The 25673-nt window shown below is 39.0% G+C and overlaps 1 protein-coding gene across 1 annotated transcript in view; it reads left to right on the top strand.

Moving 5' to 3' along the window:
* LOC134610841 (3'-5' RNA helicase YTHDC2-like) overlaps window positions 1-25438 on the top strand; it is a 76353-nt gene extending 50915 nt beyond the window's left edge. Inside the window, exons 19-30 of the mRNA XM_063454106.1 lie at window positions 201-306; window positions 2483-2602; window positions 4638-4910; window positions 7380-7506; window positions 8936-9141; window positions 10730-10925; window positions 14223-14326; window positions 15241-15530; window positions 16059-16230; window positions 19415-19618; window positions 20732-20914; window positions 24172-25438. Coding sequence (XP_063310176.1) covers window positions 201-306; window positions 2483-2602; window positions 4638-4910; window positions 7380-7506; window positions 8936-9141; window positions 10730-10925; window positions 14223-14326; window positions 15241-15530; window positions 16059-16230; window positions 19415-19618; window positions 20732-20914; window positions 24172-24258 — 2068 coding nt within the window. The 3' untranslated portion in view covers window positions 24259-25438. The remainder of the gene's footprint in view (window positions 1-200; window positions 307-2482; window positions 2603-4637; window positions 4911-7379; window positions 7507-8935; window positions 9142-10729; window positions 10926-14222; window positions 14327-15240; window positions 15531-16058; window positions 16231-19414; window positions 19619-20731; window positions 20915-24171) is intronic.
* Window positions 25439-25673: the final 235 nt, after the last annotated feature.

The raw sequence follows: 25673 nt of genomic DNA, 5'->3' as shown, positions 1-25673 counted from the left end.
TGTTGTCACAAGTATACTTACACATGTATAAGAGTACAAAACTATGTATATGGAGAATTCTGTGGGATCTTTTATTAGGTTGGAATTTCAATGAAATTGTGAAAAACTGGTCGAATTTTGGCTTGTAATCTTTCATTTTGTAAAATAAAAGTTCTGCTGCTTCTGCTGATATGAAGTTTTTGTTTTGTTTTGGATTGCAGGGCTGGGCGCTGCAACCCTGGAATATGTTTCCGTTTGTTTAGCAGACTTCGCTTTCAGAATATGCTGGAATTCCAGACCCCGGAATTGCTGCGGATGCCCCTTCATGTAAGCATTAACATTTGTACTTTAAATACTATATTTGTTGAGAAATATAATATTTGTGTTTAAATAAAAGTAGCTGCAACGCTGCAAAAATACATAAAGGTGTTTGCAACACTAAAGAGGTTTTCTGTAATTTGAAACATATGCTCTTCTTTCCTACCTGGGGAGACAGTGCACCTGCTTTTGCTTGTCACCCTCAACCCATGCCTCATACAGATGCTTAACCCCTTAAGGACACATGACATGTGTGGCATGTCATGATTCCCTTTTATTCCAGAAGTTTGGTCCTTAAGGGGTTAAATTAATTTTGCCTCAGTAAGGTGAGCTCTGTAGAGATTTGATATTTACTGATTACTGCTGTTCAAAGGGATTCCGTTGCAGAATTTTTTCTGTGGCACTGAGGAACTCTCTTCATGAGGGGTCTTCAGCCATTTATATCACCAATGGGATTCCACATTTCTGTGTACCAAACTTCATATATAGACTTCATAGCACACACCGGAATATATACACATTTACGTAGCAAATGCTTGTTTATATATGTGAATGAGAGAGAAAGAGAGAGTGTGTGTGATCAAAGAGCACGCCACAGGTTTTTCCCCCCAAAGATGTATAATTTTAATCAGTTTTTTGAACCCTCCTTGTTCTTTGTCAAGATCTTGATAAAGACCCAGGAGGGGTCAAAACGTTGATTTCAATTGTACACCTTTGTAAAAAATCCTGTGGAGTGCGCTTTAATTTACCATATAGATTTTTGCGCTTGGAAGCAAACGGGTATTAAAAATGTCACTGCACAATCTAATTTCATGGCACATAAAAGAAAATCCCTTTTTATGAGTGGAGCAGATATTATCTAAGGGGTAAGGCAGCTTAGTATTCCTGATAAGCAAGCAATTTGAACATTCCCTACATGCCATATTACTACAAATTTCTTAAATGGTGCAAGCACACTATTTTATTTGGTGGTGCTTCACCATGATATCGGTGGGATAACAGAATCCGTCTACAAATATCAATACACTCTGCTGACTTGATTAATACACAAAATGAAATGCTCAGTAATTACATGCATCCTGTTTTGCATGAAAATATCTGTAGGCTTTCACCCTATGTTTCATACTTAGTCATCTACAGTGGGACCTCGGTTAACATAATTTTCGGTCTACAAATGAAAATCCATTGAAAATAATGCCTCGGTTTACATATTTTTTTCGTAATACAAAGCAAGTTTCCCCAGGGTGCATTACACCTGGGAGGTTTATAGCGCCCCCTCGTGCATGCTGGAATCTATGGGTAGCACATGGTTTAGAGTGTGGAGGTGTTGGAGCAGATTTTGCATTGAGTTTTGGAGCCATTCTAGAAATAGTTTGCAGTTGTTCTGGGACTTTTTGGTGCATTTCTCAAGCTGTGGAAAGGTAGGGAGCTGAGCTTTGTCGTTGCCTTTTATTGTGTGTTCTGCATTGTTGCTTAGTTTCCATGCCAGCTCATTTAGATTTTTTTCTGACCTACAGAACGGATTAATTGGTTTTCAATGCATTCCTATGGGAAACCGCGTTTCGGTTTACAAATGTTTCGCAGTAAACGTCCCGGAGAACGCATTAAATTTGTAAACCGAGGTCCCACTGTATATGCATTGGCCTAGCAATTCTGCGGAATTGGGTGATAACCCTTAAGTAGCAGTGCCCGTCGACCTCGTGAAATAGGGGCATTCTCTCTCTAGCGTTTCCTAGTAGTCCCCCTAAAGGCTTTCTGGCTGAATTCCCGCTTTCAGCTCTCACCTACACACTCAAAAATATTTCTACAATTAGTGTGGTCTTGGTGAGTTCATCCCCATTCTAACGTACCCTCATTAACTCAACTGACTCTATTTTTTTATTTTTGCGATAGAAAAAGTAGTGCTTTTCTAACAAGAACAATATTATACACAAATTGTTGTCTGCACTTGTATATGTTTCAATGTGTATATATGAAAGCTACAAATGTACTAGTTTATTCATGTATTTATTTTTAAATATGAGCATCTGCATTTAAATGATAAAAAGAAGGCTCCAAATATAAGCTCTATTGCAATGTAACAGAGGATAAAGGGGGAAAGATGCAATGCATTTTTTTAAATTTGTAATTTAATGCTAGATTAATTTGTGCATTAAATAACCATGCATTTCTTCCCTGTTTACAGGAACTTTGCTTACACACAAAACTTCTGGCACCAGTCAACTGTCCCATTGCAGACTTTCTGATGAAGGCCCCAGAACCACCACCAGCCTTAATCGTTCGAAATGCTGTGCAGATGCTTAAGGTAACACTAATGGCCAACTTTATTGGATATTACTTTTGATGTTTGTTTCCCCAGGCAGGGTTTAGATGGTGCAAAACCTCTAGCCAGGTTGGAAAGGTAATTTCCATAGCATACACATGCTTCATGTTTTGATTCAAAATGTGCCCACATTAAAAAAATTACTCAACTGCTACCTTTGTTATGGTTAGAGGCAGTAATACCCTTCACATTTTGTCTTGAAACATTTGGTCAAATGGGGGCACTCATGCATAATGACACAGTGGCTCTCACACATGCCCACTCAGTATGTCTCAATTCAAGGTGAAACATTATAGCAGTCCTATTTCATATAAAGATAAAACCTCCTTTCCTAAGACTGCCCTCCCACTGTACCTGATTCTGCTTGTTTTTGGGGTGACATGGTAGCTAGAACAAAAGTGGTGGATTGGTGTGTGCATTTGCTGCTGCTCATAACTGTCTCCTAGCTCCCTTGCAGCCACGTGTGAGAGGTATAGTAAAGTGAGAAGAGAGTATGTGTTCACAACATAATATTGCGTGCAGTAATTTATTAGGGAGTATGGATACCATAATAAATCTAAACAGAGCTCCACTATTAAGCAATGCTTCTTGCTGCCTGATTGCCCATGCCTTAAGTACTTGTACTTGCTATACACAAGTGATGAGTGGAAATTTTGAGTCCGGACCTAAACTATTCTTCAGAAAAGTTTGTGTATTTAAAGGAACACTGAAGGCACTATCAAACTGGTTCATGTTTTTATAATGATTTAAAGGGACAGTTTAGGCACCACGATGTCCACAGGTGCACTCTTACATTATGGGGTTAAACCATTCGGCGTTTACCGAAACTAAGATTCAGAAGCTGGATGGATTGGCGCTGGAGGCTCACTTGGGGGTTAAACTGTTCTCAAACGATTTAACCCCTTAAGTTAAGTGTGCGCCCTGGGGGCTTGTGGCACCATAGTAACTTCATTTCATTGTTATGGTGACCGATGTGACCTTTTAAATAGTCCTCCCCCCCCCCTGTCCCAGTTTCCAAAATGTTGATGTTTTCTAATAATTGGACGGCTTCGAAGTATGGCTTCAAACCACGCCTCCAAGCCCTCTGAATATGGGAGCCACAACTAACATCCTGGCTTTCCTACCCAGGCATACTGTGATGTCCGTGCCGCTCATGGATTGTCATAGAGAATAATTGTATTCAATGACTCTTTATGATAAAAGTTTCATTGGCGCCTACAGTCCCCTATCTAAAACTAACTAGGGACAGGCAAACTAGAATGTTTGAATTCCTAATGCTGTAGTGTCTCTTTAAGAAAACAAAGTAGGACTTTTTTTTTCTTTCTCTTTTTTAGGGCCCTGCTTCATTAATTTATATCATTTTTGTCTGCTAGCAAAGCAAAATGATCTTCATCTTGAAGGGATACCATAATGCTAGGAATACACATAAGTTACACAAGTTGTATTCCTAGCACTATATCTCCCTCGCGCCTTAACCCTGTACTGCAAGGGTTAATAAACCTTACTACTTACCCGATACCAGCGTCTCTCTACCTCGGCACTGAGTTGGAGCTTCGCACCCTCCGACGTCATCTGATAGGGGAACACTAATGTGGATTAGGCCCTCTCAATAGGAAAGCAATGCTGCAGTGCTTTCCTATGGGGAAATGAATTATACTGGATGTCGCCTAATCACCAGGAAGTGCCTCTAGTGGCTGTATGATTGACAGCCACTAGAGGCAGTCCTAACCATGCAAGATAATTATTGCAGTTTATCAGAAACTTCAATAATTACCATTGCAGGGTTAATGGGAAAGGGCTACTGCACCCAGACCACTTAAATTAACTGAAGTGGTCTGGGTGCCTACAGTGTCCCATTAAGCATTTCTAAATTTGTGATGTAACTTTCTTTGTATTTTACCATTATGTAAAGATTTGTTTTACCTTAGCCTGCCTTGTCTTTATCGCCACATACAAGTATGTTTTTTATTTTATTTTATTCTTTTGCTAAGTTTTACATATTTTTTCATATTTACAGACTATAGATGCCATGGACACATGGGAAGATCTGACTGAACTTGGTTATCACTTGGCATATTTGCCTGTAGAGCCCCATCTTGGCAAAATGGTGCTTTGTGCTGTAGTTCTGAAGTGCCTGGATCCAATTCTCACCATAGCATGCTCTTTGGCATACCGGGATCCTTTTGTACTGCCTACACAGGCCTCACAGAAACGTGTAGCATTGTTATGCAGAAAGCACTTTTCAGCAGGGACATACAGTGACCATATGGCTCTTCTCAGGGCTTTTCAGGTAAACAACATTTGCACATAAGATCACAATCTACATTTGGAGTCTGAAATGATAAGATTTTGGTGTAAAACAATGTAGATTATGTATGATGATTAATTCTGGGGCAAATTATTAGACATATTGTAACAACTTGCATGGAAAGCTAGGACATGTTACTGCTGCTTTAGAACTTTACCCCCAGTTGTTCTTTACACTGTATATAACAATATAGATTATATTTTAAAAAGTTTCTCTAACAAAAGTACTAATATTCCTCACAGTTTATCATTACCTGCAAGTGAGTGCAGTCTTGGAGATTGGTCCTGCCTTGGTTTGGCGGTCGGAGAGAGTGCGGCCTTGGTTGGACGGTCGGGGAGAGTGCGGCCTTGGTTGGACGGTCGGGGAGAGTGCGGCCTTGGTTGGACGGTCGGGGAGAGTGCGGCCTTGGTTGGACGGTCGGGGAGAGTGCGGCCTTGGTTGGGCGGTCGGGGAGAGTGCGGCCTTGGTTGGGCGGTCGGGGAGAGTGCGGCCTTGGTTGGGCGGTCGGGGAGAGTGCGGCCTTGGTTGGGCGGTCGGGGAGAGTGCGGCCTTGGTTGGGCGGTCGGGGAGAGTGCGGCCTTGGTTGGGCGGTCGGGGAGAGTGCGGCCTTGGTTGGGCGGTCGGGGAGAGTGCGGCCTTGGTTGGGCGGTCGGGGAGAGTGCGGCCTTGGTTGGGATGGTCGGGGAGAGTGCGGCCTTGGTTGGGATGGTCGGGGAGAGTGCGGCCTTGGTTGGGATGGTCGGGGAGAGTGCGGCCTTGGTTGGAGAGAGTGCAGCCTCGGTTGGGCGGTCGGGGAGAGTGCAGCCTTGGTTGAAGAGAGTGCAGCCTTGGTGAGTGCAGCCTGGGTTGGGCGGTCGGAGAGAGTGCAGCCTTGGTGAGTGCACCCTTGGTTGGGCAGTCAGGGAGAGTGCAGTCTCGGTTAGGCGGTCGGGGAGAGTGCAGCCTTGGTTGGAGAGAGTGCAGCCTCGGTTGGGCGGTCGGGGAGAGTGCAGCCTTGGTTGAAGAGAGTGCAGCCTTGGTGAGTGCAGCCTGGGTTGGGTGGTCGGAGAGAGTGCAGCCTTGGTGAGTGCACCCTCGGTTGGGCAGTCAGGGAGAGTGCAGTCTCGGTTAGGCGGTCTTTTGCATAGAATTCAGGTAATTCAGTGGTTAAATGAGCCCTGTAATTTTCTTCTGATATATAAATTAGAAAAAAATATAAGCAAAATAGTGCAAAATCCCTAACATTTTTATATATATATAGCTTAATCAAACTCACAGAATAAATTGTGCATGACCATGATATGAACATAATAAAGTAAATGGATGTATAGGTCGTGCCCTTGTAGCCTCACTACTCACTTCTCCCTAGGAGTTAAATAGCTTTTATTTCTGTTTATGCTGCCCTATCCAGACTTACCCTGGCTGTAACTCACACAGGAAACTGGAAAAAAAATGTTTCACTTTTAGTCAGCACTTACAGCACATTGTGTTTATTTTAGAAGTTCTTATCTCCTTCTCTGTTAATTCAGGTTTCATTTTCTGCAGGCTCTGGCAAGCTATTAACAGAGCCTGAGATAATACATTCTGGATTAAACTGCAATATGGGAACCTAAATTTTTTTTGTCTCTTTTCCAGGAAGGGAGTCTATGTGAATCTCAGCCAGGGAAGATGTGGTTAGGGCCACATAAACAAAATGATTTAACTTCTAAATTCCTAAATGGCAAAAAAATTGAGCAGTGTCACTACAGAAGCGTGATCTATACACCAAAGCAACACTATTAGGCCAAAGTTGTTCTAGCACTTATAGCAGGGGTAGGCAACCTTAGGCACTCCAGATGTTATGGGCTACATCCACCCATAATGCTCTTACACCCATAATGCTTGCAAAGCATCATGGGAGGTGTAGTCCAAAACATCTGGAGTAACGAAGGTTTCGTTATGCCTGCCTTATAGTATTTCTTTAACTTTAGATGTAGTATGCTATTTTGTTTCCTATGACTTTTGTTTCCGGATATATATACACTATCGTATTAGTCTAGTGATGTAGATGTAAAAAAACAGATACAATTTGTATCTTGTAAAACTTTTTTTATTGGACTAACACTACACTAAACATCATCACATTATTTTCTTTTTGTTCTTTTTTTGTATGTGTTCTTCTCTTTATGCACCCAATAACTGTTTATTGAATACTGAATATCATTATTTGAGTGAATCCACAGTAGAGTTAAAGTATAGTTACTTCATTTAGAGCATTTCTAGTGTGTTTTACCATATGTATAGGGCTCATCAGTTTTAACTATTGCTATATTTTTATTTTACAGGAATTAATGAATGTATAAATGTGTTGCAAAATCAAAACCACCTAACTTGTATGCATGCTTATCACCATGTTGCATTGTAGTTTTTTTTCTTTATTGTCCTTGTAAATTCTCACATTTCCAATTTTAATGTATTGGACATGTTTTTCAGGCCTGGCAGAAAGCACGCAGTGAAGGGTGGGAAAGAGAATTTTGTGAGAAGAATTTCCTTTCACAGGCTACAATGGAAGTTATTGTTGGAATGAAAACACAGCTGCTTGGCCAACTCAGGGCATCAGGTCAGTAGCAGATCATGCACCATGATTTTGTTTTAAAGGGACCTCCACCATTTCAGCTCATTGAAGGGGTCTGAGTGCTGTGTCCTAGGTCACTTAAAAATGCAATAATTACCTTTGCAGGGTTAAGAAACTGCAATAATTACCTTTGAGGGTTATCTCCACCTCTTGTGGCTGTCTAACAGACAGCCACTAGAGGGACTTCCGAGTAGTTAGGCAACTTTTGGATGTGTAACTGACGCTGGACGTCCTCACGCTATGCATGGGGAGGTTCAAGGTCACCCAAACCCCATTGGAAAGCATTATACATGTTTTCTTATGGGGGAATCCCAAATGTGAGATCGGCAATCGCCGCACATGCGCATTAGGTCTCCCCCGGTTGATGTTGGCTGGGGAGGAGCGGAGGCAGAGTCCAAGCCAGCGCCGAGGGACATTACGGGTGGGGGTCACTATAAGAAGCTATAGTGCAAGGAATACATAATACAACTATGTTTTCCTAGCACAATAGTTTCCCTTTAAGCTTTGTCGTCCAGAAGGGAGTTCTTACACTCCTGGCTAATAAAGGTTACAATACATAGTACTATTCAATAAATTCAGAAAACAGTATATTGTAATTAGTGTTTCAAGGACAGTACATGGCATTTTTTTTTTCTGGCAGTCTTAGACTATGCTATCTAACTGGTTTCCTTGCCTATTCCATGCACTGGTACTGCATTGATGGGCTTGGTCATGAACTTAGCAGTGAGGAACTGTTTAGCCAGAGCGCTCATACACACTTCTGATGCACATACAGGCCCATGGTACTTGTTCATTGGATTCAAAACTCTGATCCTAGTGAGAAAAATTAATTCCTGATCTTTATGTAAAATGTTTCTAGAGTGCTCGATATTTCTAAGCTGCTTCTATGAGTAATGAAGTTTTTCTCATGCACATTACTGTATCAGGACTCTTTGACTTTGAATAGAAGTAAGAATGCATATACTGTACTGCTTATACTTCAACTTGATTCCAGAATCAAGTTGGTTAGCATTTCAAGTGTTATTACAACCACCCCCCTAGTGTTTTCCTAACACTCTCTCCCACCGCCTCCACCCCCAAACGTATAATAAATAAAAGCTAAAACGTACCTCCATTCCAGGCATAGGATATATTGAATGAAGGACAGGGGTGCCTTAGAGGGGAAAGCTGTGCCACCATTGACTGTCTGGTATCAGTATGCAATGTGTGCTGATGTTAAACTCTAATTTTGTACATATTTCTTTATTAACAAAAGCTGGCTAATGATGCTGCAGGAGTTGTAGTTACACCTCCGGCAAGTAAGGGGGCAATCTAACGCTACACGTACAAGCTCCATGCACCAAATCAATAAAGTTTATATGTGCTAACATAAGTCACTTAGTATTAATATATCATATCCAAATTATTTTCCTAGGTTTTGTCAGAGCCCGTGGAGGTGGAGACCTACAAGATGTGAACACTAACTCAGAAAACTGGGCTGTTGTGAAAGCTGCTCTAGTGGCTGGCATGTATCCTAACCTGGTATACGTGGACAGGCAAAGTATGGTTCTAACAGGACCAAAAGAAAAACGAGTGCGCTTTCACCCTACCTCTGTTGTAAGCCAGCCCCAGTTTAAGAAGGTAACCTAATCACTTATATAACACTTGTATGTCCTGTATCTTTGAATCATGAGCTCTGTTTGCCTCCGTTTTTATCTAATTATAATAGTAAACTATGGCACAACTGGTTCCCTTCCACAATAAGAAAGTTGCATTATTTTTCTGATTGTTTTAGTTTGCTTTTTGTCTGTTGGATCTCACAGTTTAGTATTTTCAATCTGAATTTCACAATTCACTTTGACTTCCATTACAGTTCAAAGTTTAGTGAACAAACTCCAATATCTATTTTGACAGTTTCATAAGGATAGCTATCTATCTAAAACTTCCAGAGTAGAAATTAAAGGGACACTGTAAGCTCATTGAAGTGGTCTGAGTGCAATGTACCAGACAGCCACTGTAGGGACTTCTGGAATTAAAATGGACCTTTGGTCTGTTATCTGATGCTGGGCGTCCTCACGCTATGCATGAGGGCCTCCAGCATCAGATTTTCCCAATAGGAAAGCATTGAATAATGCTTTCCTATGGAGAAATCCTAATGCGAGCGCGGCGGCGGCGGGGTGGAGCGAGGGTGGAGCTTGACCCAGCGCAGAGGGACATCAGCGCTGGATTCAGGTGAGTGACTGAAGGGGTTTGAACCCTTTCAGTCGCGAGGGAGAGGTTCGTGAGAGAGGGGAGCACTGTAATATTCTACAATGCCAGGCAAACGGGTTTGTTTTCCTGGCACTATAGAATCCCTTTAAAGAACTATAGTTAAATGATTTCTGTTTGCCCTGCTTTCTCCATATACATGTCAGTTTAGCATTAAGACTTCTTAACTTTGAAAATTAAAATCTAGTTAATATGAGACATATTGATTTATATGCCAGATTATTCAGATTTTTATCTTGTGTTCTGTGTATCTTTATTGGATTGCTTTGGAGTATACCCAGTTTTTATGGACTTTTCTGATGAAGAGAACGCTAATAGCAGATACCATTGTAAAAAGTTTTATTGAAACATAATAAACAGTCCAAAATAGTAGCACAATACAAAGGGAAGTACAAGGTGTTGAGGCACACTTTTGGACTTTATGTTATGAGCCAAGAAAGTGCTCTCAGTGTTTTGTCCGTTCTCACTGCTGTCACTAGTAATGGTTGTGAGGAAACATAAATTGTCTACAGAGGCTCCCGCAGCCTTGCAGGTTACTCCATAGACATCAGTGTTGTACTCTTGTGCATGCTTATTAGTATAGCACTGGCATGGGCACCAAGAGCTGAAGAGGATCCTCAGAATGGAGATGGAAAAGGCCACAAGGGTCAGCTTCAGGTAAGTAAAACCTACCTTCTCTTATTCCTCCTGGCCACTTGGCCTCAGGTACGTAAAACCTACCTTATAGTACTCCCCCTGGCAGCTATTACAACATTGGGGTCTTTGCAAGATATGACAGAGCTGAGAGGTGGATCTGAGTTCTAAATAAAGCCACACCCTAATAAAAGAGGATTTTGTGCCAAATGTCCAACTATTTATACAAATCTATCTAAACTTGGACCGTAATTTTAGGTTGTAAGCACCGGGTAGGCTTGGCATTACCATTAATTTAATGAAGTTTGAACATTCCTTTCTTCTGCAGATCCCCCCTGCCAATTGTCAGGCAGCAGCCGTACAAGCCTTACCCACAGATTGGCTAATATATGATGAGATGACTCGCAATCACAGAATTGCTAATATCAGGTGCTGCTCAGTGGTCACACCTGTCACTGCAGCCATATTTTCTGGTCCTGCAAGACTGCCAAGTAATGCCCTGGAGGAGCCTTCTATCTCTAGTGGTAAGAGAATAACCATGTTTATGTGTAAATGCATGTTGGTATGCACTATGTGCACTCTGTAAAATTTGAACGTGATTATGTTTGTTCTTAAAATCTAGATGTACCCTACTATATTTTAATACCAAATTGGACATACTAAGCTTGAGATTTCAGCGTTATTGATCTGTGATGCAAACCTCTGTACTTTTAATACACACAGGATGGTCAGTTTGTAACAGTAAAGTTTCATAAATGTTGTTAGTTGAGCTTGCTCCCTATCACAAATTCATGGAACTCTGCAGATTTTATTGTTATTTACTTCACTATTAATCTTCTAGCAAAGGATTAAGTTCCCTGCAAGTGTTTTTTCAAAGTGAGTGCAGGAAGTGAGTGCCAGAGTCATGGGCTAGTGGCAGGCCTTTCAGAGATTTCCATTGATGCACAGCGAGTCTTCATGCCCATTCATAGTGCAGTCTACTTTGGATAAGGTCCACCTGCACAACGTTTGGCTCCTGCTGCTTTCATTAAAATGACCTTGAGCTACCACCCTAAGCTTTTGCTAATGTCATCTTCAGGATTACTTTCATGTGTCTCCCTTATCCAGAGAAACTATTTTACCTTCAGTTCTTCTGGACCTAGTAGTGGACATGAAACACAGTGCGATGATTGCCCAGTCTTAACTTAAACTGAGCAAGACTTTTACCCAAATCTTAGAAGGACCAAGTAATCTGCATTGCTACACATCCTGGATCTCAAGATCCTGAATAGGTTACTGTGAGTTCCACTCTAAGATCAGTCCATCGCTATCCATCTCTGCTTTGTGTTATTAGAGTATGCAGTAGAGAACAGTCAAGGGACTTGCAAGAGTACAAATCTCAAGTGAAACACAAGGGAAAAACCATGACAGGGCACAGTACAACATGCAGAATATGTTCATGTAGTCCTAGAAAGTGTCTAAAAGGCTGAATTCCATTTCTGCAACACCATACAGTACAAGTGCAATGTTGCACAGTTGGCACAAGTACATATACGTCTTATTGATGCAGGAAAACCCAGCATCATAAAATGAGTTTCCCATCGTTCACTGTCCAAAATTATGCCAACAATAAGGGTCACTGGAATGCATGGCAAAATGACGCACAGGAAGAGAAACCCTAGCTGTTACTGAGACATTAGGAGTCAATGCTAGTATTCTTTATAAATCTCTGTGTGGCCTTCGTGCCAATTTTATCAAGATAGGCCATGTGTTTATCCTATGGCTGAACTTCCTGGTTCAGGCCATTCAACCATCTGAACCATAGGGACTTGTCTTTGATGACATGGCACTAGAATGTCTAATTTTTAGATATAAATGTTTCTCTGATGTGCTCGTTGACAACCTGGTGCAGATTTGGAAGCTTGATTTAGAGTGTGTATATCACAAGGTATGGTATGTCTTGGTATTCTTCCCATGATTATAACTCGGAGTCCGGGTCCTCTGTAATTTTTTCCCCCTTTTTGTCATGGGTAGTGCCTCTTGTTCTTTCTGTCAGGGGTTGGTAGTTTTTTCCTTTTGCCTGAAGCTTGTGTCTGGAAGTGGTCAATTTTCAAATGTTAAGTCCTCCATGTGTTATCGGCCCAAGAAAGAGGTAATTGGCTTCACCTATTTGCTTAAATCCATGATTCAGTAGTTTTATTCCTTCTGGAATAAGCTGATGTCTGACAGAATTACCACTCTTTCTTCTAGTGTGGTGGCTTCCTCCTGGCCTTCCTTCATAAGGTATCAATGTTTTTGCATCAACCGACACTTTGTTTGGTAGGAATGTTCTATGGACCGGTTGTACTGTCTGGTCTCTACCCTCTTTTCCATTTTCACATTTTTCTTTTTTTCAATGTAGCTCGTGCCCATGCTACATCTGTATGCCTTAACGCACATGTAATGGATTCTCGTGGACCATGAACACATTAAAATGAAAAATGAAAGGCCACTCCCTGGTATTTTATTTCTCTAGGGTTTTGCTCCTTCCAAGATTCATTGGGGAGATTGAGCAAAGTTAATCAATGCTTTCCAATGCGCATTAGCTCCCGCTCATCACGGGATGGAGGAGGGGACGGAGCGTCGCCCCAGCACAGCGGAACTTCGGGACTGGTGTAAGGTAAGTAAATAAAGGATTTTTAACCCTTTATTCACCGAGGGGGGAGGCATGGTGAGCCATAGTGCCAAGAATACAGATTTGTATTCTTGGCACTTATAGTGTCCCTTTAAGCTTTACTTTTCAGCATACTCCGATTAATCCCCCTCATCCTCTCCCCCTTTTGCTTTCTTTTCCTACCAGTATTCCTTCTCCTATAATTGGCTAAATGCCCAAACAGGATTTTGAAAGGAGGCGTTTCAAGGTATTCCATCTCTCTCTCTATTGGGGGTATGATCCCAAGTCATGGATTCTTAAGGACTGGGACTAAACAAATAAATATTTGTTACTTAAACTTAATTTTTTAATTGCTCTTCCGTGTGCCACAGAACTGTGCTTGTAAGGACGTAAAAATGAAGTGAGTTATTTTGTTCAAATCACAGAATCTGTGCACCCAATGTTATTCATTTGGATGAAAGGAAAACTAGAATATTTAAGGTAGCATATAAAACTCTAAATATTTAATTTGTATGATTAATTACCGTACTCTTCATCCTTTCAGGAAGAGCCATGGTCACTCTAGTCCACTCAGTTTTATATTAATTATTAGATGTTATCAATATGGGATATGATATATGTGTAGAACCTCATATCATTTTACATCATAATGACACAATAAAAAATGAATTTTAACTCCCAAGGAGGTTTATTGATTGCTGCCATTGATATATTGAAGTATTGTGGTGTGAGTTATGTGGTGCTTAGTCCTCTAATATTCATAGCAGCAGTGTAAATTTCAGTGCATTTTCTTTCTATTTTACAATTTTGCCAGATGTCTTTGCATTTTATATTGTTATTTATTACAGGGTTGCCAGATCCACATATATAAGAGTTTTAGCTTATAGTATGAAGCATTCATGTGGAATCCGTTTAGTTCCTCAGGAATTCTACCTTTATTTATCAGTCCATTTATTTCCTGGAACACATCCATTCTGAAAGCATTTATAAGTGTGGACAAATAGTATGCGAAAAGGTGGATCTGATAATCACTTACTAAAATACACCATATATTTTTGTGGAACTGAACTGTATATTGTATGAAGTAGCACATATTTATGGTGGATTATAAACACTTGATTCAGTTTTTCTATGATTCTAAAGAATTTTTATTTCTGTCTATAGTAAAATACCATTATTTTCATTATAGCAGTGGACGGTGTCTCCAGTGACAGTGAGGAGGATGAGAAAAGCACAGCTATGGTGGCAACACTAAAATTGGATGAGTGGCTTCACTTTAAGCTTGAATCTGTGGTAAATATGCTGCAACCATTCATTCCTGGTGACTGTATATATATTTTCTGTCAAATTCACAAAACTACATTGTAATGGGTGCTTCCCAGTAAGCCTGTTACCCTCAAATGTATTTCTCAGAAATCCTGTTGATTAGTGTAAAAAAAATCTCGTGTTCCACCAATCCTCAATTGTTAAAATCTTTCACTGTATGTTTTCTGATGGTAATTTGAAGCATAACTTTTATCCTCTGCATAATCCCACGACTCCCTCTAAACAGCAGCAGTTACTGCTTAAAGTTATACTTCAAACACCATAACCACTACAGCACAACCGGGAGTCCCCAGATAGGAAGTCCCATAAACTAGTCACAAGGTAGGAGTACCAGGGCCCTTCTGACACCTTAACCATTACAGTATCCCAGAGCGGTGTTCATCGCATTATTGTACACTTCTTAACACTCAGGTGGTTTAAACCGTGAAAGCTATGTTATTTTAACAGGCATATGAAACCTTGTAGTTCAGAGAACCACTATAATACCCTCTGATTCATTTCCTGCAGTTCATGAGATGCCATTCCTATGTTTTATGGGGTATTGTGCTGTACATGACTATTCATTTGCAGGGCTTTGAACTTCATTTTTTGAGAGTAGCCCTTTTGTTGCGAATTTGTCTTATCAGTGATTAACGTTTGTTTTTGTTTTTGTTCATCTTCATTTTATATATATATATATATATATATATATATATATATATATATATTGCTGATAGTCTTAGTTTACTTTGTAGACACTAAATTTTTTGTTTAAATTTTATATATATATATATATATTATTTTTTTTATTCTGGCATAATCTACAGTTACTATACATTACTCTGGTTTTGCTCTTACTCTGATTGTCTTTACTGTAAAATATTACTTTTATTTACTTTTAGGATGCTGGTCTTTTATTTGAACTTCGACAGAAGTGGCACAGCTTATTTTTGAGAAGGATGCGTTCTCCTTTCAAACCTTGGTCTCAGGTTGATGAGGCCACTCTAAGGGCCGTCATAGCGGTGATTACTACTGAAGAACAATCTGCAGGTTTACAGCAGCCGTCAGGAATTGGACAAAGACCTAGGCCAGTGCCTCACGAAGAGCTTCCATTCGCTTCGTCATGGAGAACAAATAGCCGAAAGATTTCTCCAAAAACAGAGTTCTCAGAAGATCTGCTTAATATGGATAGGTATTGTATTGTGTTTGCATTTCAGTATGCTGAGATTTTGTTTTGGTGTTGGATTTGCAATTGTGCAATGTAGGTTTTTGTTTATTTTTAGTACATTCCATAGCTGTATACCAGTGATTCAAGTAGTTTGAAATAAGAACACTGATCTTGTGGCATAAGTGGCAAATTGGAAAAATGTGACAGAGGCAGCATGGAGCTATAGCATTCAGACTGCCTTATTGACAGCTCTGGTGGGCTTAACTGCCTTATCATATAGCTGCAATATTTTTACAAATTCCTATAGTTTAAAATGCAATTCTTTCATGGTTCCTTTATGATGTTCATCTAGAAGAATATCTGTAATAATACCCAAATATTTAAATTGAGTCTACAGTCTCACTGTTATATATATATATATATATATATATATATATATATTTTTTTTTTTTTTGTCTGAATTTTGCACCCATTCTAATCTTCTTTCTTTCTATCCATTTATGAACACTATATTTAACCTATAAATTGTGATGTTTTGTGTTGTCACTTCAGTTTAGTGTTGAACTCTCCATCCCCGGCTATTCATCAACAGACAAAATACAAAGAAATTGGGATCTTACATTCAAAGCTTCCAAGAGATCAAAGAGATCAGTCCTCTCGAATATCAGGAAATAATGTCTATCCAAGTCCCAGTGAAAGACCTTCTCCCACAGCCTCTGCAAAGGTATCTTAAATACAAGGCATTTCAATTTGCTTCTTAGAATGTGTGGGTGTCTCTTTTATTAGCATATTCAGGGAATCATTCAAACTGCTAAAAATTATGAATTGGCATGACATGTTGAACAACCCCCTCCCCTCTCCTTGGTAAATAAAGGGTTAAAAACCCTTCATTTACTTACCTGATCCCAGCACCGATGTCCCTCGGTGCTGGGTTGATGCTCTGCCCCCTCCGACATCCCGTGATGAGTGGGCTATAATGCACGGCAAATGCCACGGGCATTTGACCTCCCCATAGGAAAGCACTGAATCAATGCTTCCCTACAGGAAAAAATCTGATGCTGGATGTCCTCCTTCAGAGTGTGGTCTGTTTCAGTCCAAGAAGCCCTCTAGTGGCTGTCTGGGAGAGCATTCTGCTCGGGTAGGGTGGGATCTTCCCAGAAAAGCTCTTAAACACAAGGCTAGAAAGATGAAGGGTGCATCTGGATTCCAGCGACAGCCCTTTTAGCATTTCACAATGGTGGGTCATGTAATTACATTGTAGCACAAAGCGGCAGAACGAGTTTTACAATGTATTTAAGTTTATTAAGGTGGGTTTGCGGTGTGGGTGCATCCTCATAATTAATGATTGGCATCAGCATTTGCTGTACAATCTTTTCCTTTACTGTAGGGCTTAGGCAGGATTTTTTTCTGTACAGGACACCTAGTTTTGGATAAAGTCTTGATGCAAGTTTTTCTATATGGAGGCCAAAATATAGATTGGGGTCTAACAACATACTCAAGTATTTAAAAGAGTAGACTGCGGTAAGTGTGCTATTTGTTTTTGTTTTGATGGATAGATAGATAGGAATTGTGTAAATTGTGTAATTTAGGTACGGTTCCAAAGATCATTGTGACAGTTTTGTCAGTGTTTAGGAAGAGTTTGTTTTTTGCGATCCTATCTTCTACCTCTGTGAACTGGTCTTGGTGCACAGCCTCAAGCTGCGGTAGATTGGATTTGCTTGCATAGATTACTGTGTTGTCTGCGTACATGTGTACATTTGAGGATTTGCAGACATTAGGCAGATCATTTATAAATAATGTTAATAGTAGGAGGCCGAGAACGAAACCTTGGGGAACACCACACATGACTAGGAGAGGGAGGGAGTCACTGTCAGAAATGGACACATATTGTAAACGATCTGATGCATATGATCGAAACCAGGTTAGCGGACGATCACCAATACCTGAGCTTTTTGAGTTTGTGGAGTAGAATGTCGTGGTCTGCTGTGTCAAAGGCCTTTGCAAAATCAAGGAAAATAGCCCCAGCTCCTTGTTCCATGCCTTGTTGATGTTATTGCAAACTTTTAAGAGGGCGGTTGTAGTGGAGTGATTCGAGAGAAAACATGATTGATCAGGGGTCAGATAGTTAGATTGTTGGTAATACTCACATAGTTGCGTATGGACGCATTTTTCTAAGATTTTTGACAATACTGGGAACAATGATATTGGGCGATAGTTAGAAACCAAAGTAGTGTCACCTCTTTTATGGAAAGGCACTACTCTCGCAGTCTTCCAAAGTTTGGGTATGTATCCAGACACCAATGATTCATTAATTAGGGTTGTGACAGGTTTAGCAATTGCCAGCGCATTGAGCTTCAACAGCATTGCTGGGATTTGATCAGGTCCAGACTGGTTTTTCATTTTTAAATTATTAAGGTGTTTCTTAATGACACTAATAGGTACAGGTCTAAAATTGAACTTCTGTATATTGGGTCTTTGCAAATTTAGTGGGGCCTGATCCACATTTGTAGTTTCAGGATGTGTGACATTATTAGCTTGGCAATCAGGGTGGTGGAGTATCCGACAAAATAATTGTTAAAGGCATTTGCTACATCTAAGGGAAGTTGCAGGGTTTGGTTGTCCAATTTGACAGTGGAGGGTTTGGAGTGGATTGGGGGAGTTTGTAATTTATTTATGACTTTCCAAACATTTCTAGGGTTTGATATGTTATTTTTCAGATTTTCACAGACATTTTGGGCTTTAGCCAATTTTGTGTTTTTTTTTTTTGTGCATATATTTCACCATTTTCTATATGCACAGTGATCGTTCATAGAGTCAGTACGCTTGAACTTTGACCACAATGAATCCCGAAACTGGTACATTTGAATGAGGTCAGCTGTGATCCAATTCATATGTGCCCCTTTTACTCTCACCTTACACAGCAGGGGTGAACTTTATGGAATTGTCACCATAAATTGCAATGCCACCTCCTCTTTTTGGTCTGTCATTTCTATGGCATGAATAACCATGTATTGCAGTGGCAGAGTCAGATATTTTTGCGGTTAGCCACGATTCAGAGAGCACAATGATTTGGGCCTATAATGTGAATACCATGCTTGCAGTGCATCGATTTTTGGTAGTTAGCTGTGGATATTGCAAAGGAGAGGCCTTTTTTTAGCTGGAAGGCTAAAACTATGGACCACTTCAATAAGCTAAACTATGGATTTCTAATATGGAAGTTCCATTAAGTCTAGCATTTACAAACTTATAACCGTTTAGATTTGTGTTGCTTGTGAAATGTATCACATTTTACTAGATACCCAGAGAGCTCACCCTAACTATTACAATACACATCACAGGTTTTCTTCTCTTGATACACTACAGCTTTGCTCTACTGGTGGATTCTTCTGACATAAACAACTAATAACAGTTCTCCTGTTGATTCCACAGTTGAACTCTGATTCAAGACATTCTGGATCTGTTCTCCTTACACTGAATGTACAGCTGGGCTTTCTTCACAATTGCTTTACTGTACTTGCCATGCAGTTTTCACTATCTCTCCTCATCATAATTGAGTTACTCTAATCAAGTACACACTGCAGACAGGCACTCCATAAAGACGTAACCATCTCACATCTTTACAGGCTTGTCACTGCTTCACCATGATTGCCATCAGTGTGAGGGAGCGATTCATTGTTCTCATTTGCGTCTGCACAACAGCTTTCAGTGGTGCTTGTTTCTTGGCCAACCATTAATAAAAGGTGCAAGAATATAGTGCAATATTAATTGCTTTCAGCCAGTGAGTAATAGGCACGTCTTTTTATGGACATTTCTCTCCTGAAAAGTTATTAAAACTTCTTATTTGTGAGCTAATGCTTAATTTCTCTTATAAGACGACTATCATTTTTACTATGTTTTTACCCTTTTAGAGCTCTAAATCTTCATCACCACGACCAAATCTATCTGTGCGATACTTTATAATGAAGAACAGCAACTTGAGAAACCTTGAGATATCTCAGCAAAAGGGAATTTGGTCTACAACGCCAAGTAATGAGCGCAAATTGAACAGAGCCTTTTGGGAGAGCAGTGCAGTTTACTTGGTATTTTCGGTTCAAGGTTCAGGCCACTTTCAGGTGAGTTTCCGTTACATGCCATCCAAAAACCAAGACTGTGAAACCTTAAAGAAGAAGAGAAAATGTTCTCATCGCATTTTCTCATCCAAGCCATGCACAGTGCATTTTTCTTCATATATGTCATCATATTTTTATATCTTGTTATTTCTCTCTGTGTTAGCTTTTATATATTATTATGCAACAAAAGCTACTAATTTGTAGAAGAACTCTGCCAGCATATTTTCTTCAGCTGATATTAAGATTTGTGATTTGTGACTGCACATTTCAGTACTCTCCGTTGCAAGTGCGTGTATCACATGAAGCTATTTATTTCTATTGAAAAAGGCTTGCTGTAAGACTTCTCAAAGACATATAATTATTTTCCTCTAATCTCTGGAAGAATTATATGTACGTGAGGGTAAATATTGTCTCATTCATGGCAGGTTTTTCACTTGAAATATATAAAGATGTGACTAGATCATCTTATTTTATGCATATTTTGTCGAAGAAAAAGTAGGAGAGTTCAAAATAATATATAAACAGTCCAATAATATAATACCTGTTCAATTAAAAAAAAAAAAAAAAGTCTGTTGAAGTTTACTTACAGTGAGTGATCTGTATTTTGCAGTTCCCCTCGGAAGTGAAAGTTGTTCAAATGTTTGCTTCTAGGTTAGGGAATTGGCATTGGCATTGGGCGTTTGCCAATATTTACACTGGGCACTGAATGGCACCCTAGCACTATGAATTGCACTTAGCACAATTTTTTTCAGTTTTCTTTTCTGTATATTCCTATGCCTGTCTAGTTAGTTCACCAGGGAGAGATTTTGTGTTTATCCTACATGCATCCTTGGCAGAGGGCATAAGGAATATCAGTATTGAGTATATACCAACTTTATATTTCTTACTAGTTTGTCTCTACCCTGGTATTTGTTAGCCAGTTTATTTTTCCACTCTACATTACTATATATTATTTCCAGGTAATGCAGACAGACTGGGGATTGTTACATATCCGAAGTCCGCCTGCGTTCATTCTTCTTCTTTCTGTGGCAATAGGGAATTGGCAAGACTAGAATTAGGTCACATTTGGTGTTCCTTATTGTGATAATTCTGATTATAACAGTTGATTCTTTTCAGGGTTTTGCCCGGATGTCTTCTGAAATTGGCCGTGAAAAAAGCCAGGAGTGGGGTTCAACAAGTCTTGGGGGAGTGTTTAAAGTGGAGTGGATAAGGAAGGACAACCTTTCATTTCAGCATGCTCATCACCTGCTTAATCCATGGAATAACCATAAGAAAGTGCAAATAAGCCGAGATGGCCAGGTACCACTTCCTCCACCAACAATGCTTTAAGGGATGGATTTATGTGGGTCTTATTAAAATGCTTCAAAATGCATAGCACCTCAAACAAAATAAAACACAAAATAAAACAATTGGTTATTGTACATTTGAATTTGACAGTAAGTAAGGATTTTTAAATATAAGATGGATCACAACTAACATCTCCATTAACACAGTCTACTCTAATTTTGAGTCTACTGAATTGCAGAGTAAAGGAAAAGGCCAAATTGATTACTTTACAGAGATCACACAATGAAAACGGAAACAAACTGTTGACTTTTATTGGGCTAGGGCCGCTAGGCCATTGTGATTTATTTAAAGCTCAAGGAGGCATAGCAATCATTAACCAAAACGATTAACCAAATAACATACAGTCTTAAACTAACTTTGTAAACTTTATTAAACATCACTAAATTGCCAGTCAGTTCTAGATGACATGATGGCCTTACATACCACTTACCACCAGGTCCATACTCCTAACTTAACACTGAGCATTACTTTTTGCCCCAACCTCTGCAACTGGGGAAGATTAAATCTTCCCCAGTGGATACCCCCTACATCCAAAGCCCTCTCAAAATCTTTTATAGATCCAATTTGAAAATATCAATATACATTTAATAAATTAACTTGATACCTATTAACAAACCAATATATTTGCTAAACAAAGCTATACATGTAGGAGAAACCACTAGCCAATGTCAAATGTTATTACATGGCAAATTCAGCTTCGGGCTCACTCAAATGCTCCTAAGTCACACTATTCTAACCAGCACTAGAGCTGTACCTAAGGGACGTAAAAATATAATTTTAAGTATCAGAATAGATTAATAGACTTAACTATTCCACCATCATTTCCCCCTACACACAAATAAAAACAGCTGGAACAGGCCATCTTAATGAGCGACCCAAATAATGTTGATTATTTGTGACATTCTGAAGCTACTTAATATCAGTATTTTGCCACTTCTTCTTGTTCGAAACACAGGCTCAGTCCATATATTCTGACTTTAGACCTTTGCATGACCTATAACCCAAATGTTTTGTTACAGTAAAAAAGGAATAATGGAGAACCATCACATCATATTATTATTCACATACAGTTTAAAATAATCTGAATTCCAACACCAATTCTCTTAATTGCATCAGCTCCAAAACCAAATATTTAGGCTGCTTCAATTGGTACTCTAGTCTTAAGATAATAAGTGAATCTTCTGTTCAAATATTATTTATTGAAATATTTTGAGATTTTTTATAGGGGGAAAAACAACAAAGAGAAGAGTACATGACAAAAAGGGTAAAAACTGGGGAGGAACAAATAGCCTGTAAAGTCAAAAACGACCACTTCTCCTTCACTAATGCTAGACAAATGAATCCATCTATCTTTTCCTAAGTGGTCAGTTTTGGAAAATCTCAACCAAATATCAACATTGGAACTCCTGACAATACATCATTACATAGCAACTCTGACAGCCTAACCCACTGAACGAAACTACCTTGCTAATCTTGAACTCGGCAAAGAAAGCCAAAGAAAATGCAGCCAAAAACAACACTTCAAATTGCTAAATATAGATAACATTGAGAGCATCAAATTAATCACATATCACAGAATAAGTGAGCATCTCACACTAGTGACCTTAACACGCTTAAAACAAGCTTTTAACAATTCGATGATGACAAATAAGCGTTTAACAATTGTTTAATGACAAATGCATGCACCCCATCCTTTTTGTTTTTTTAATATGCATAATTAAGCAACCTTTGCTAAACTCCCTGATAGAGCTTTCTGTTTCAGACACACACTGGTTAATACTTTGCTTTTTGACTACATATGAAAAACTGCCTCAGAGACCTAGGCACTCCATATGCCCTGTGCAAGTGCATTCATACCAATTAGACTGGTTACTCCCATATTAAATGTTTTAAGCATTGTGAGAACTGCACACTTGCTCCCTCTGTGTCTGGTACCAAACTCCTGAATGTGCCAGAAACGAGAAATAACCTCAGCTATTTTTTTTCAACTCCAGGGAGCTTTACAGTCTTCAAACAGACATTATGATACAAACAAAAGAAAACAAAGTTTCTTAGCAAAAGTTCAACAACTAAGCACTTTTAATGAATGAAACTGACAACTTATATCACTGATTTAATGAAATAGATCTTAACTTCTCAGCTACAGGGACACACACACAGTAAACCTAATAATTATTCTGAAGACGTTTATCCCAGAATAAATAAAAGCCACAATCTGAAACAATTCAACCAAAGATTTCTTATCAACCCTTGTTCCAGCCAATGAGCAAGTCAATTTCTTGTTCCAAAACCTACAAATCCCACAGTGCCAGCTGCATCAATAAATGCAAAGAGTCACTATCCTGAAATGCATCGTGAACAAGCATTATGTTTGCAAACCCAAAGAGTTTTAATTATTGCTGATACTCTAACAAAATTAAAATAATGGGACTTTAATGCACAGGCTAGAGACATCCAACTACAGAATTCTTCCCATTAACATTCCTGCCAATAACCAAACAACAATCAAAATTATTCATCTGTTGATTTACCAAAATGCTGGAATCTGTGCATTTTAATCAGTTATAGTTTGCCAGCTGGAAGCAAATCTCAAAAGCAACAGAAGCAATAGTGATACCAATAAACTACAAACATCTAAATTGGACCAAATGGTTTTCTATTTTAAAAGGGACACTCCAGTGACCCTATACAAAATAAATAAGTTACTGTTTAGTAGATATACCCTAAATGAAAACATACATGCGTCTAACTATGCATTTTTTATTTGGGTTATATCTAAAAACAGTTTCCAAAACTTGAAGTTCTCTTGTTTGCTGGAAAGCATGGGATTATCAATTTTGATGATTTCAGCCAATGAGGCGCATCGGTGGCAGGGCCAGCTCCGGCAGACTCGCACAATGCTGGAATAAAAATGATTTTTTTATCCTATTTAAGGCGGGTGGGGCGATGAGGGCCAGCTACCTAAATGGTGACTTTCACAGTATAGGTTTAGGAATACACCTTTTTATTCCTGACCCTATAGTGTACCTTTAAAATAGTTTTTGCTAGTGTGTATATATATATATATATATATATATATATATTTTTTTTTTTTTATTGCCTGTAATTTTATGTTCTTTTGAGGGAGAGAGTGACTTATTTATGTGGATGCATTTTCAGTGTTTAATATTTTCTTTAATTGTTCACTTATTGCGATCTATTTTTTCCAGGAGCTAGAGCCGCAGGTTGGAGAGCAGTTGCTTCTACTTTGGGACAGAATTCCAGTGGGAGACAAAAGTATAACTCACTTACAGTGATTGGAGAACAGCAATAAATACCATAATATTGTATGTAGTCTTTTCATCCTAAATCTAGATTTTAGTCTAAAATGTATATTTCATCAGCGAGTCTAACTAGTGATTTCTACTACAGTTATGCTATGTTTTGGTTATAATGTTTCCAGTGAAATGCATTAGGAATGCTATTGTATCATGCGTTAGTTGATGTTGCACCCCGTTATTTTAAAGACAGCCAGACAACATGTGTCACAAGCAATGCTTGTTTTAATCTCGGCTGGTATCATTTGACATGTAAGATCATGTTATTTTGCTGTAAATAACCTACAATTTGTTTTCCTTTTTAATATGGTGACGGTACAGGAAAATTGTGATTATGGGCCCATCTGTATTAAAAATGCTGAACACATCCAGAAAAGCCTAGCTTTGTTCTAATTTAAAGCCTTGGAGGCTTTCCTGACAATACTTTCCTGTGAATCTCTTGTTTACGCCCTTTGTGTTACTATGTTTTTTTAATTAGACTGTGACACCTTTAGGTCCAGCAGCCTGGTGTTTGGTACATAGTCTTCCATCCTCTTAAACCACTTCTTGAAATCATTAGTTCTTTGGGGAGTTTTTTTGTACTCAATCAGGCCACATGTTAAATGCGTGTGCGGTGTATTAAAATGCCACTGCCATATAACATGTACATTAAATGCAGAAACCATTTTCTTGGTGCTCTGAGATTTATTAGACCATATTGGCATATTCATTATAGGCACTGCTCCAGTAATTCATACTAAAATTGCAGTTCATTTTTAGCATTGATATTTCCATTAACAGAGATCATTGTTTACGCAGTCTCACATTTATTCCTGTATTAATTGCCCGTTTTGCTGCATACTGCATCATTATAATCTCTCATTGAACTGTAGCTAGGAGATCAAATCTTCTAAAATTAACTGCCCGATTATTATACTTTATAGTATATCTAAATACAGGAACAAATCCAAATTGTTACAATCCATCTTTTGTATTTCACACACAAAATTACATTTATTTAAATGAATATAACTTAAAATATCAATAATAAACTAGTCTGGAGGTATGTGTTATAAGATTATTTTATTCTATATAGAGGCCTCACTTCAAGCATTAGCCTCCTGTTCAGAAGCAACTTCCAGCAAGCTGTTAGCAGAGCCAGATTTACAATTCAGGTGCCCGTATGTCATGTACTACACCCTTTCCCCCAGATCTTTGCCCATCATGTTTTCATTTTATTTTGATCCCTCTAGTTTTAAGTATCCTTAATAACTTTTAGATTGTAAGCTTGTGGGCTATCAAGTTTAGTACTTTGTATAAAAGGACTAAAATGCTAGACCACTGCCCATGGGCAGGGTCCTCTGTTTAATTTTTAATTGGTTTGGCTGTACTGTACAATGCTGTGAAATATGTTG

Source organism: Pelobates fuscus, chromosome 5 (assembly GCF_036172605.1).
Source record: "Pelobates fuscus isolate aPelFus1 chromosome 5, aPelFus1.pri, whole genome shotgun sequence".
Lineage (NCBI taxonomy): Eukaryota > Metazoa > Chordata > Amphibia > Anura > Pelobatidae > Pelobates > Pelobates fuscus.
Note: the sequence above shows the minus strand (reverse complement) of the source record. Positions and strands in the feature narration are given on the sequence as shown.